The sequence below is a fragment of the Pieris brassicae genome, chromosome 5, assembly GCF_905147105.1.
Source record: "Pieris brassicae chromosome 5, ilPieBrab1.1, whole genome shotgun sequence".
Taxonomy (NCBI): Eukaryota; Metazoa; Arthropoda; class Insecta; order Lepidoptera; family Pieridae; genus Pieris; species Pieris brassicae.
In genome coordinates, this window is record NC_059669.1 from 16,699,986 (window position 1) to 16,715,008 (window position 15,023).

The 15,023-nt window shown below is 32.6% G+C and overlaps 1 protein-coding gene across 2 annotated transcripts; it reads right to left on the reverse strand.

The window, feature by feature from the left end:
- Positions 1–786: 786 nt before the first annotated feature.
- Positions 787–10,103, reverse strand: LOC123709337 (UDP-glucosyltransferase 2-like). Of its 2 annotated transcripts, none has more exons than XM_045660583.1 (9): positions 10,027–10,103; positions 6,795–6,944; positions 5,542–5,644; positions 4,001–4,184; positions 3,498–3,692; positions 2,457–2,679; positions 1,872–2,091; positions 1,399–1,621; positions 787–1,110 (listed from the first exon to the last, which is right to left on the reverse strand). In XM_045660583.1, exons 1-9 carry the CDS (start codon positions 10,027–10,029, stop codon positions 837–839), a joined length of 1,575 nt encoding a protein of 524 aa, XP_045516539.1. In that variant the 5' UTR covers positions 10,030–10,103; the 3' UTR covers positions 787–836. The 2 variants fall into 2 exon arrangements, with proteins under 2 accessions (XP_045516539.1, XP_045516540.1); XM_045660584.1 differs by lacking the exon at positions 10,027–10,103 and adding an exon at positions 8,086–8,326.
- Positions 10,104–15,023: the final 4,920 nt, after the last annotated feature.

Here is a 15,023-nt window from a genome sequence, read left to right on the forward strand (position 1 = left end):
TCGTTAAATGAATTTGAATACGTATAAATACGCTTGAAATTTTAGTACCATAAGAAATTATTAGTGTTTGAAACATGCATTTTAGGAGTAATTTCAACTATTTCTTGTCGCTCTCTGATCATAGTTTAAGTGCGTAATTTATGTACCGGAGCTATGAAGGGTATTTATACTTCCTTGGATTCTATGTCAACTGATAACTGATCGAGTATTAGACTTGCATCATAGATGATTTGCATTATCTGCATTATATTTCTACAAATAACGACATACGATTGTTCTCGGAGTTGTCCGTCGCAATATCTTTGACAAATGAAACTACTGTTATTAACATTAGACTGTTTTGACTTGAATGTTGGAGATTTATAAGCCCTGTGATATAGATTATTATAATGACATGAGCAGCTGACGCAAAGCTCTGACGTATATGTTCAAAAATCGATGCAAATCGACTACGATGCAAGTCATAATACTCAATCAGTTAACAGCTGATTTAAAATCTAAGGAAGCATATATACTCTTGATAGCTCCGGTACATATGTTAGGGACTTCTAGTATCATCAGAGAGCGACAAGAAATAGTTGAAAAACTTATAATTATAATACATAGCTTTAATCCGTTCAAAAAGTGTTTTTCTTAATGTGTAAAAGCTATTTTAACAAAAGACAACAAGAAAAAGTTAAAATCACTCCTAAATAAAAAATAATCTAGGAAGCTAGAACGTTCTTAAACGAACGATTTTTACCAAATACGTAACAACAATATTTTTTTTAATAATCCAACAGCATCTATAAAAGAATATGGAGTATATTATTCATTAATTACATTTTCCAAATCATTTACTTTGACTTTTCCTTCTTACCGGGTCGACGCCGACACCGCTTACAAATTATAGGCCGGAGTTTCTTCGTTAAGAAGTACACAACTATTATAATCAGCGCTAATAAATCCAAGTAAAGTTTTTTATAAAGGGGTAAAGATAATCCTGGTGATCTCAAATGGAGTGCGCCGCTCGTTGCAATCACATACTCCACCCAGTAGACCAGGTCCTTGCCTGGGCTCACCTGACGGTTGTGGTATATTTCTGATAACTCTTTGGCTTTTGTCGTGTATCTGTAATTTTGAATAAAATGTAAAACTATTTTGACTCAATATAAAATGTAACTACGCCATGTCATGTCATCATCGACAATATATAAAAAAACAAATGTCTACACTTCTATGTACATTGTACAACATAAACGAAATTGATAATATTATAGTTAAATAAAACTGCTTTTATTCAATGAACGATTACTGTAATATAATATTTTATGACTGTCTTCATAAAGAACACAATTCTTAATAGGGTACTCTTTGTAGCCGTTATTTTAAATATTATGTGTAAAAGCAAATACTTACATTGGATTTGTGTTTATCTCTTTGATCGCAGCTGTTAAATCAGAAATTATGCTATCTTCGGACCACTTTACAGTGATCCCAAAGCCCTTGTTACTAACTGAATTCATGTTCACATATTGATCACCCAAGATAGGAATTCCTATGACTGGGACACCGAAATGTATAGCTTCTGTTGTTGAAAGTTGGCCACCGTGTGTAATGAAAAATTTGAGGTTTGGATGAGCTGAAAAACAAATATTAAGAAATTGTATGGTATGGTGATGATACGGTGGATGTATTTGTTTATACTTATTTTTTGCTGTTTTGTGTATTAGAATATTCGAATCAATTCACAAATTCAATTCAATTTCTGTTTCCCTTGGAATTCCAAAATAATATATTTTTGTTCATTCCCGTTCCCTATATTATTATTAACTGGACATATGTGGCAAGGACATGAGCAAATCTACAATTGGGCCAGGATTTATACATACCTAAGATACTCTGTTGCGGTGCCCATTTTACAAGATGCACATTCTTAGGTACATTTTCTAGGTCATCTTCAAATTTCCATATCACTGTTTCATACAATTTTGCGAACATTTTTAGTAAATCATTTTTCATTTTTTCACTCATATCAGAACTCTTCAGATTTGAACCCATACTAAAGTATACCACTCCATTTTTCGCGTTGTCTATTAACTTTTTCAGGTCCTGTAAAAATATAGAAATAAGTTAAGTTTTTAAACTGTATACGGTCAATGAATTTAAATTAAGGCGCTGGAATTATACTTATATATTGGAAAAAAAATTAGATGTTAATGAGAACAAGAACAATTGTGTGTGTTTTCGTCACGTTTGAGTAGCGTGCTTCTTGACGATCGCATGACGTCGGGAAAATTCATGCCTCACAGTTATATTGTACAACTGTATTGTACGGTAAAATCTTAGTTGCCTTATTGACCAATTTCAATGAGAAAGTACATCAATAACGTAACGTAAATAATACTAGAAAGCAAGCGCGATGTAAGAGAAACCTATATGAAACCCTTAAGCTAGTGTTACTCGTAATAACTTACCTGTGGCAGTGGCTTAACCACAGTACTGATATGATATCCAGCAACAAATTTGGCGTTTTGGGGCAGTTTATAAGGAGTTCCTATAGATGGATGGGAAGTAATTAACAACAAAGATGCGTTGTAAGCCGCCTCGTCAAATGTAGGCAGTGTTACGCCTCGTTTTCTAGCTATTGGCGTTAATGCTGACTCATAGATATTCTTCTCTTTTGGTGTTATGTAATAACTGAAACGATTAATTTCTAAATGTAAAATATTTTGGTTTTTATTTGAATGATATTGGGGTAAACGAAAGTCCATGTCGCCTATTTTAGTGGTTGCGTTGCCTGCGTTGTATTTGGTCAAAAACGAAAACACATTGATCAACTAATTACTCACATTTTTATATAAATTAGAAATAAAATATACATTAGAAAATATTATTAAGTAGAAACGATAGGATACGTCGCAAAAAGTATTGAACTGCGAGTAGCATTGTGTTTATTGAGCTGTGTTGGTCTAGTGGCTTCAGCGTGCGACTCTCGTCCCTGAGGCCGTAGATTTGATTCCCGGCTGTGTACCAATGGATTTTCTTTCTATGTGCGCATTTAACATTAGCTCAAACGGTGAAGGAAAACATCGTGAGGAAACCGGCTTGTCTTAGACCCAAAAAGTCGACGGCGTGCGTCTGACACAGAAGGCTGATCACCTACTTACCTATTCGATTAACAAATGATCATGAAACAGATACCTAAGTCCCAGACATAAACAGGTTGCAGCGCCATTGATTTATTTTATTTTTTATTGTTTATTGAAGTGAAAATTCTAATGCGACTTCCAACAAGGTTGCGTTAAACGTTTAACGTTACCATGGAGGGGGTAAGAAAGCACTCCTGGGAAGGGGGAATAGAAAGAGACAGAGACATAGGAGATTATTTTCGTCATTAATTTCCACATTACGAAGTTTCACTTCTTCCACGCGGAGGGACTCCACACACTATTTTTTAATTTAAAGTTTGTCAAATGATTTATGAAAATTTTAGACTATAAATATATAATTCACACCTGTATAGTATATATCTCTTAACCATGGTATATAGCTCTTCTGTCCTTTGGAACAAGTTGAGAGGAAGAGAGTTCGTCGAAAAGAGGTCTACATTGTAAGCCGGGTTGCTTGGCCCATCAATCACTTCTAGGACTTGCCAATGGGCTTCTGTTGTAGCGACCCAAATCAGCGGTGACTTGAATAACGGTGCAATACTGTAATTCGAAATTAGATGTCATTAGACGTTATTTCAATACATAGTTAAAAATAATTTATTCATTTGGGTGTCTTTTTACACTTCTGAATGCCAAAAAGGAAATATTTAATTTATGTGGCTATGCTTGATATAAATATTTATCATGAATAATGTATAATATGAATATAATCTGTATGATATAAATATAAAACAGTCAATTTAACTTATTATTTCAGTATACAGTTTTCCTACCTTAAAATATCATAAAAACTTTTTTGATTTAATATATCTATTTTTGCTAGTAAAAAAATTATAGGCGTTACAAACCCCGCGACAAATTTGGAGAAGAACCACTCTATAATGACTCCGTCAAACTTATGGTTTGGGTTTTCAAACAATTCCAATACGCCTGGATCATCAATAACTTGTCTGTGCACTTCGTAAATAAATCCCATTAGAAGAATAGGGTCTAATTTCGTTTGCGCAATTTTTCTTAATGTTAGGTCTTCATCTGAAAAAATGAAAATAAAGATAATATTGTTAGAAAATGTGTAATTTGAGCAACTAAAAAAGCTGGTCACTACAGAACTAGGCCTCTGATATCGTAGGTATGTCTTTTTTGATAATTTAACTAAAACTTAAAGGTGCCCGCAGAAATGACTCACGGTGTCCTCTATTTTCGCGGATTGTTTGTCTTGGGGTTTTAGTTTGGCTATTATTGGATCCCAGGTGTTTGATACTTTTAGGCCGTCTTCTCTATTGAAATTGGAGTGTTTTTTTATTTCAATGTCTTCGCGTACCAATCTTGGGAAGAAGCTTTTTTCTTTCGCAAGTACTTTAAGTTGGTCAAATCGTATGTAATGGATAGGCCTATCTAGTGTGTGTTCACAGACTGCTAATTTTTTGTGTCGTCTATGTCTTATGTCCGCAATGTGTTCTTTGAATCTGCTGGACATATTGCGTTTAGTTTGCCCTATGTAAGACAGGCCACAGTCGCAATCCAGTTTGTATATACCTGCAACTAGCAACGGAGTGTTACTTTTGATAGGTCTTATGAATTGCTGAATCTTCTTGTGCGGCTTGAAAATTGTATTAATAGAAGCTTGTTTTAGGATCCGGCTAATTCTATCTGTAACTCCCTTTACATATGGCAGTTAGGCTGGCTGACGGGGAACTGTTTGTCTTGTTTTTGTTTCTGTGATGCAGCCGGGGGGTGCGCAGCTTGTTTCGTGTGTTCGGAGTGTTAGGAATATTTATAACGCAAAATCACCTGCATCATGAGCAAACCCTCACATACATACCCAATCACATACCAAAGCCGATTTTTTTCACAGGTTTTACGTGTTAATTTTTATTATAAAAATCAATATAAGTAAATGTTTGAACATTTTTGTATATCTTATTTATTCCATGTTTGGCTATATGTTTAGTATATTTCTTGTATATAATTTATGTTAGCTGTTGGTTTACGAATTAAATAAATCAGTGACCATGCTGACTGTAAACTAGGGTAACGTAGAGCGTACAACTTAGAATTTCGAAGTGCTAGTAAATGTTAATTTAGAATCAATTTGACATATTTTCTGTTGATGTTCATAAGTGTACTTGGTTACCTATATGAAAAGATATTTCAAGTAAATAAAACTTTATAGTATAGTTATGATTTATGAGTATATTTTTAGCCAGATTAATAAATATGTTATTTTCATTAGGTATTAAAATGACTTAATCAATCAAATATAATTTGAGATTTCTCCTTCGCTTGTATGATTTTTTTGTAATTCGTGCGTAGTTATTTCATATACTCTGCGTTTATCAAATGGTCAAATCTACGCCATTTTTTTAAAGAATATAAAAACTCTACTTACGTTTAAAAAGAGATTTTTTTATCCTTTCACCTACTTTAGAAACATTTATCTCCATTAAATTTGGTACAGTTTTCTCTTTTGGGAAAGAAGTTATATGCACAATCTGTAATTTAAAAGAAATATTGTAAGAACCAATCTTGCAACGAAATTAAGACGATAACATGCCTTCCCTTTTCCAACACAAGAAGTAGTTAATAATTGTATCAATAAATTTATGAAAAAAAAACCCTTAAAGCTATACGTTTTATGAGTTCAACTATCTTGACTGGCTAACGCGTGCTTGCTACAACCATTATAATAAATATATTAAACTTATGAGAATTAAGCGATTAATTACGCATATTTATGTTTTTTTAGCTATTAGGTTTAACATTCTTAATTCAAAGGAAAATCAGCAAGGACATCCCAAATCATATTTTTTTTATATTTTGACGACATAATCGCTTCATGATAGTTTATTTATTTATTAAAATAAGAAAGTCCACACATGCCATGCGGGTTCAGAAAATTATTTACACAAATAATCAAATAAAGTCTTCTAGTTGCGGACAATCAGCATTTAAGATGTTAACTTTTATTAAGATTTACCATAATTGGTAAACCTAACTATACAGGATACAAAAAAAAAATAACAGAAAATATGAGTTACGGCAACTACAGCCTCAATTTGGACCGGAACCTCTTAAATTACATAAGGTTTGAATCCCAGCATAATTATATTAGAACATACATAGAAATATAGCTATTATTTAGTTAGCTATATTTCGAACTATTTATTTGACTTTAGATTTGGATTTAAAACACTTGTCTTGCCAGCCTTCAATAAAACATAAAAATTAAGACCCCTTCAAAGACTGTAGTTATTGAATAAGTTAATTAGCCATCACTCGGCCAGGGCCTTATAATACATGGATTGAATTGAATGCTTGAATAAAACTAAATGTACCTATATAGCCGCATGATCGTTGGTAAACAGCCTTGACCAATCACGATCATGTTACGTGATACTATTTTTTCGACTTTGGACATTATCACTTAGGGAATAGAAGGAAAAACTACAGCCAAACGATAGCGCATTGCCCGCGATAAGAAATTATTTAAATAAATAAACGACTGCGTCGCGATTCGTCGATAATTGCTTTCTCGCATTGTCTTTTTGTAGGCGATTACGCGCATATAAATCTCAATATCAAGACGCCAAAATTTCTATATATATATATTATATTATATATCTTTTTTATTAAAATACTCACTTCGTGTCCTGCCGCTAAGAGATTGTCGACGACGCCATGACCTAAAATACTGTGACTTTTTGCGGGCATAGGGAAGAACACCAACAAACGCAAAGCGTCACTATATGATGTAAATAACAGTACACCAAGGAGGAAAATCTTTAACTCCATCTGAAATAATATGTGTACAATTTGTAAATAGGTACACAGCAGCAAGAACAGTAGTAGCTATCGAGTAGCATAGCTCTAGGGCATAAGGCAAAAACAATACGAGTATAATGATAATAAACCAATTTTCAGGCTAACTTAAAATAGTTTTCCGCGAATTATTGCTATAACACTTGCGTAGTAAACGTAACTAAATATTTCTTTGAATTGTAAACTTTTTACGTTGAGTGATATACTTTTCTTTTGCAATCTTTAATTCACCATTAATGACATAGAGAGAGTTTTCTGCGTGTAAGCTATTTAATAAGTATGCAATAACTTTTGTAAGAGCAATGAGGTCACATTTACTTTATAAACTTAACTGGTTTGCAAATTATTACAATCGAAAGTTGTTATTTGTCCTTAAAATAATTAACTGTATTCGAGACAGTTAAAAATTAGGGCAAAAGTTTCGCATTGGGTTCACAATGATATTCAACGCTCCATGCGTTCGTTATTGGTTCACGCGAGTACAACTTTTAGGTTACCTAAAACTTCTTTAACCAATATAATCGAAATTATATATATAGCTTTCTATATAAAGTATTTTAAAAAGTACATATAAAGTAATGAAACCACGTTAATTAAATTTAATTTAAATATCCGACATGAAACAACACAGAGTGAGATAGAGAGATCTATCTCTCTCTATACCTTAGTCAAGCCTCCTTCTTACAACTGAATATGTCACATACTTCATAGTTCATAGCACTGTTACTCTGCACTTACTTCGTGATAAACACATGTCGTACGCTGAAGTAAACATGACAATTCTTAGACTCAAATATTGTTGACGTGTGTCAGGCACAAATGGCTGACTACTTGCCTATCAAGAAAATATATCAACGAAACGCAATGATGCAGAAATGCGTGATGTCCTATTAGTGGTAGTTATAAAGTCACATTTTGAATTATGATACTTTGACATATGTTGAGCTATTGAATCAGACAAACCACGTGTCTCAGCTATGTATATAAAATTAATGTTTAGTATATTATTTCATTTCTTTTTTTAATTCTATAATATATTTGCCTTGTAATGTGACGTATTTTTTAAATTTCGTCAAAAACCTACCAATTCTTAATAAAAAAACAGAGTTTTTACCTCGATTTAGGAAAGTTCCAATTACTAAGTGTGCCTCACTAAGTGTAATAGTATTACAAATACACGTCCACAGATATACAGAATTGTATTGCAACTGCATGCGAATAAAAATCATGTTATTTACAACAGCGATTTTTATAAAAAGGGTCAACGCTTCATCTTTAAATACGAATTTAAGAACTTGAAGAAGCAGGTTTAGAATTCGATGCTTTCTTTTGGGTATGAACACAGAGCTTCGCCGTCCTTGGTCCAAATGTAATCTAATTAACAATTTAATACCTAGTAAATTTATTTTTATCTATATAAACGACTTGTCGAAATAATTGAGAGCTAAGACAAGTATAATACCTATAGTATATTTTTGTAAGAATTGCACATTTTTCTATCTGGTTATCACGACTTCCATAGTGTATATTTTCCCCTTCTGTCAATCTCAATCTATGTGGCGTGGCTGTTTTATTTTTACTACAATAGTCTATCAGGAAAACATTAAGGTATAATACATTAGCGATGATTCAGCGCGTAGGGAGTTTACCTAGCTGTATTGACTCATAAGTTTATTTATTGGTCTTTGTTTGTTCATTAAAATATATAAGTCGTAAAATGCATTCGCAAGTGGTTTTACATTGACAAACTTACTTTGAAAACCTAACTGACTTTAAAATACATATAAAACTTAACGTGACTGACAAAATTGTTACTCCTCCAGACCCTTACATTCTACGCTTTCTCGCCCTGACCAAACCATTCCTGCAGGCAGTTTTATATCGTCTTCCCATCTATTGTACTATTCGCCTTTTATCCTTTTTCCAGTTTTTTTGTACCAACTCATTATAGCTTTACTCCACTTCTCAGCTTCTCGCAAAGTAGGACACAATTTGTCCTTTCGAATACTCTTTGTAGAGGACATTACAAAGAGTATCCTTGTCATGTTCCTAATGTAAATATTTATAACCCTATATCTTTTATTTATTTTTGGTAAACTTCTTTTCATTGCTCTTTGACCAACATAATTTTTTTTAAATTGGGCATTGTTGAAGGCCCAATTTTGGGAGTCGTATAGAATTTAATTGATTTATATACATAAAAAGTCTCTGTTTTAAATTATTGCTTTTAGTGATTAATATTTCTTCCACGCATTTGCTATTCTAATGTTGACTATTTTTGAAACTACGATCTGTGTAGGAAATGATCTGGCCCAGGAATGTAATATACATTTCCTTGGACATACTTAATCTCGTATCCTTTAAGTCCAATAGGTACCGGTATGGAGTTTGTCAAGGTTTTGATTCTAAGATGTTTATTTGAAGTCTAGTTTTACGACTTTCTTTATCTAAGTCTTGGGTCATCTACGATAGTTCTTTACGCTACATTATTAGGATAGTAGGAATGTGTCGTCAACGAATCTGAGATATGACAGTTTTTCATCGTGGATAATTATTTCCCTTGCTGTGCCAATCTAGATTTTGGAAATATATCTTTTGTATAGGAGACAAGACTATAACTTTTGTTTTTCGGAAATTGTGTACGCATAGGTACACGAAATTGCTACGCGTGGATTTCATATTTCGCATTCGAAATGCATAATTTCATATCATTAACAAAAATATCTCCCTACTCCGTTGTGTAAAAACCTTTCCTGTCAAAAATTAAAGAAAACATAGACTATCGTTTTATTATTGATTGTATTCTTAATTGATACTAATTAAAATTGCACTTACATTAAGAACATTACATCTTGAACTAAAAATATAACAGACGGTATCATTCTTGCTGAGTTATAGTTTTAATTGACTAAATCATTAAAAAATAGTTTGTTTCTTACAGACTACTATACATTTCATTTTCTATTTATACTTGTATACTACAAATGTTACCTATGCGTGCGTTAATATAACAGTTGAATTAACAAGAATGTGAGAAACAACATTCAGTACGTACCATCTATATTTCCTCAAATATAATAAAATTAAAAGTAATGCTCTTCTATATTTAACATCTTTCCACTAAACTTGTTTAAACGAAACTGTCTACATTTCAAGCAAATGTTGAAAAGTAATGAACCATACTGTGTTAAGCGCCATCTATGATTAAATATAAAAAAACTACGCTTTAAGTAAAATTTTACGTTTACTATGTTCGCAGTATTTTGAATAGATGTCACTTTTACAAATCAACAGAAGTGAAAGATTACCAAAGATGACATTAAGTTAAACATTATACTTATTTATAGATTTCTATGAGCTTCGTCAAATATACTATATATTGTTTATGTAAGCAAATTGAAACTACAGTGAAATAGTTACCTAGCTACGAATATCTGGCTAATTGTAAATATTATTTTACTTTATTGAATATGACATTTGATTGCCTAAATATACCCTTTTTAAATTTTGTATTATTATTCTATGACAATGATAGTTTTCTATATTATTTAATTACAATACCTCTCGTATTAAAAATTATACGTGAACTCAAGATGAATAATTTATTATAATTGTCATACTTTCATTGCACTTCGGACCAAATTAAGTTGCGGTTAGTTTAAAACTAAGTTTAACTTAATAGTCTAGTGTCAACTTGCTAAGAAGTTGGACCGTAAATTTATAATTTGACTTGAAATATTTTATTTAATATGGTCGAAATTGTCTATTCTGATATAAATAGTCAAATAGGCATCGAGCATAGATGCCGCCATGATATACATTAATAATATAACAGAATTTGAAAGGATATCCTCAGACTGCAGAGAAGAAGAGTTTCTAATGAATGATACTAACTAAAACACATGAAGAAGTTTCACTTAAAATAAAAATAATGAGCATAATGCAAACTATGGCTCTTATATTAGGGTGGGTCACATACATATGAAGAAAAAAAGTTGGGTTTTTATAGGAGCACGGTGACTAAACGGTGCTACTAAATCCTGACTGTAAATATAGTACGGAGTTTGATAGCATTCGGAATTAATCTTCTGCCTCCGGAGTCATGCGAAAGTTAAAGATATATAGCAAAAAGGCCAAAGGATATTCGAGAGCAAAGATCTTTTGTTTTTAAGATAAAGACCGAAAATCATAAGAATCTTTTATACATAAAAATAAAGTAGTAACAATTCGAATTAGCTAAATTATTATTTAATTGAAATGTTTAGGTGATGTTAACATCCTTCTTGCTGTCGAATTTTAGTATCGCTTTCCTCGAATCGATCTGGGCTCTTACAAATCCGTCTCCCGATGTTTTATCGCATGAAGTGGCTAAAGCTTCGGTCACAGTTCCAACGGTTCTTCCTACTGTGGTCTTTCTGAGTGTGGCAAGGTAGTAAATCCAGTTATCCTTCTTCTTTCTACTCAATAAACAATCGAATTTTATCTTGGGTTACAGATTTTAATAGCGGTGGTTCAGTAAAACTTTCCTGCCAATTCAAATGACCGTAGTATGCTGTTGGGTTAAAGTTAATATTTGGTAACTGAAACAGACGCAATGGTTTTGATGTTCCTGATCTAGCTTTCGAAATTCGACGTGCAGCTAATTCACGAATATGCCGCTGGGGATCTGTTAACATTGCAAGCAATTCATTTTCTGGGTGTTCGAAGTATCTGTTTCTTTGTATTACTGGGTCGGGTCTACTATAAGTAGTCTAGATAATAGCCTTCAATGCTGTAGGTAAATATCGCATTAACGAAATCAGTTTCAAGAAGTGCCTCTATCCATCTTTACAGGTTGAATAAGGTTTAATAGAAAACCTTACTCATACAACCTTACTATACTTACGCACCGATGTGCGCATGTGTGTTCTTGACAAGATACGTTGCAAGTGTAATGAGATTTTTAGAAGGAGTATCTACTGAAGCATTGGGGCTTAAAAGAAATCCTCAAAGGTAAGCTCCCAATTAAGTTAAGAAAAAGGTAGTGGATTCTTGCCTGCTGCCTTGCCTTACATATGGAGCACAAACTTGGATTTTCAAAAACAAAACAAAAGCCAAAATACGTTCATGCCAACGTGCGATAGAAAGGAGTATTCTCGGAATAAAATTACGCGACAAACATAAAAGTGAAAATATTCGCAGAAAAACCAATATTATTGATACTGAGCAATATGCCCTTAAACTTAAATGGAGATGGGCAGGCCACGTAGCCCGTTGTACAGATGACAGATGGTCTAGAGAAGTAACCGAATGGACGGGTCCGAAAGGAAAAATGAAGAAAGGAAGACCAATAGAGCGATGGGTCGACGGGATCGAGAGGGTAGCTGGCAGAAATTGGATGATGATGGCAAAAAATAAATTAGCGTGGAAAAAGTTGGAGGAGGCCTTCTCCCGGACAGGGGCCGCATCTTAGTAAAAGTATAAATTTATCTTTTTTATTTTAATCAAATGTATGTCAAAGATGTCGAATAAAAGCTTATGATTATTATTATTATCTACTGAAGCATACAGACGCAGAAGCGTACTAATAACTTTAACAGAAAGCTCCGGTAAGTTTGTAGGAATAAGAGTAAACTGAGTTATGGTTATCTTCTCACAGTTTTGAAGCTGCTTACAATTTTTCCTGAAAAGGTTTGGGCCCAGAGGTACTGCCATCAATATGTTGAAACAGATTTCATTTTGACAACTGTTTTGTTGTGCCGACATAATCACCATTTTTGTAACCACAATACCCTCGATTTCTTTCTATGTTGGCGCTTTCCACTCATAAAATTTCATTAAATCTTCCCACAAACTTCTGTTGGGCAATATCGTTATCTTTCAAATATAATATAATTTCATATAGACTACCAAATAACGGACAATTCCAAAAAAACTCGTATGTTCCATTCTCAATAAGGTGTTACAAAATGACTACACTCAATTACATAATGCGTGCTACTGATTGTCTTTCCTATAAGTCGAGCGTCACTTGTCAAATCTAACACCGCACCACACTGCACCCCGCCCCTCTCTCCTCTTTTGTCCTTGAACTGAACATAACAATACATTCTCTTTATTCTTTTGAAAAACAAGTACGCTCGAAAAAGATTATTAAAACTTTATCTAAAAGTGAAAAAAAAACGTTACGTAATCGTAAAATCCTTAAAATAATGTATTACAACGTTACGTATCAATTATCTACGCCATTTAGCACCTAACGTATATGTCAAAATTCAATTCGCTTTCGAGTCAACTCTGCAACGCAAAAGCAAGAGTTACACCGCAAGTTTTGAATTGTTAATAATTATTTTAACATGGTAAAAAATAATTACTATTGTTAACTACACGCACACGTTTTGAATTTTCTGAAAAAACAACGATCTATAGAATAAACTTCATTACTGTGTCTTTAACTGTTGGGACGGGGCTTATTTTCTCATTATCTGTTTATGTCCAGCAAATGCTACCCTGTTATAACCCATCAAACCGCTACGTGTCAGCTTTTTGGGAAAATGTGAGGAAGTAAACATATTTAAAGATTAAATAATATAAATAAATGTTTATCTATAATTTATTTCTGTGGTAATAGCTTAGGTATGAAGCGCACATTACGTCATCAAACCCTCTTATAATAAAAATCAGCAGTTAAGACATTAAATAATAAATATAAAGAATAGAGTTACAGAAGAATGACAAAAAATGACATAGAAATGAGGTACCAATCGACATGTATTACTCATTTCATAATTTCGTCATAAATTAACTTTTCAATTAAGAGTAAACTTCCTATATTTTGAAGTTTGTCCCAAGTTTTTCTTTGAACGGAATTTTCAACTTCGACCTTATAAAAACAGTCGGTGAGCTTTCAACTTTATATCCTGAGTCTGCAGTGCATTCTGAATTACTCCAGAAACGAGTTTATGAGTAGAATTCTCTTGGGAGTAAAGTTTTCTATAAAGGAAAAACAGATAGACTTAAAGATTCCTACTTTAAAATACAATGTAAAAGTCCTGGAAAGTATTTTCTCTTATCGTAATATGGAAATTATAAACGTTTAACGACTACTTATGTATTTAATCTAGACAAAATTAGAAATATTAATTAAAACCCCTTTGAGCACAGATAATTAAAATAAATTGCTTAAATTCTGTAATGCTACACATTTCGTAGAATTGTTCAACGAATTCATAAAATTCGAATTAATATGTACCGAAATACTATATTCTATCGTGGAACTCAGTTTTTTGACAACACAGTCCTGTTCTAGTACCCCTTTTATGCAATAGTTGCTCGCAGTTCATATAAGAGCGGGTGACGATAATTTATTTAAAGTTAGTTGTAAATAGTTTTAATCTTATCACTGTCTACAACATTTTGAATAATAATAGTAATTATGTATACGCCATAATATCACGTTTTATAAGCTTAATAATAGTTTCAGCACAGGGTATACGACATAACACTTAAGGAGGCAGTTAATGTAATTAACTTCTAAGATAACGAAGCCAGCAACTAAGTAGACCTAATCCTATGATTAAAGTGACATCTTTTGCTCTACTGCGCGAGTGATTTATTTTGCTTCAGATTCTTCGTTTACTTTATCTACAACTACCCAATACGGCATTATTATTTACGTATCTCCACGTTTCGAGTGCCTTCAACAATCTTGGTTAGCGAGCGATAAAGTTAGTAGATAACAATTTGATATAATATTACAGCCCATTAAAGTATTGCTAGGCATTATTATATTAACGCGATCTTTTGTCTCAATTTTGAAATATATACATAATAATAATTATAAACATTTGCAAAAATAACTTGGACCTATTGGTCCAAAGCCTGCTCTTTTTTTCCTAGTATGCCACTATGCTTCCCTAGAATTACTTTAATACGTAAATCTTTCATATCCCTCACTTGTTTTACAATATAGAATTTTAATTTAGCTCTATTTAAATATGTTTTGGGACCTAACACAATAAAATTAACTACAGCGCAATAGTTGAATTATATCAAATATTATTAAATGTCATT

Excerpts from the sequence above, each read along its gene's own strand:
- LOC123709337 (XM_045660583.1), bottom strand. Across the intron at positions 5,645-6,794 it reads TCTTAGCGGCAGGACACGAA|ATTGTGCATATAACTTCTTT; the intron begins GTGAGTATTTTA and ends TTTAAATTACAG. Across the intron at positions 2,092-2,456 it reads TGGTTAAGCCACTGCCACAG|GACCTGAAAAAGTTAATAGA; the intron begins GTAAGTTATTAC and ends ATATTTTTACAG.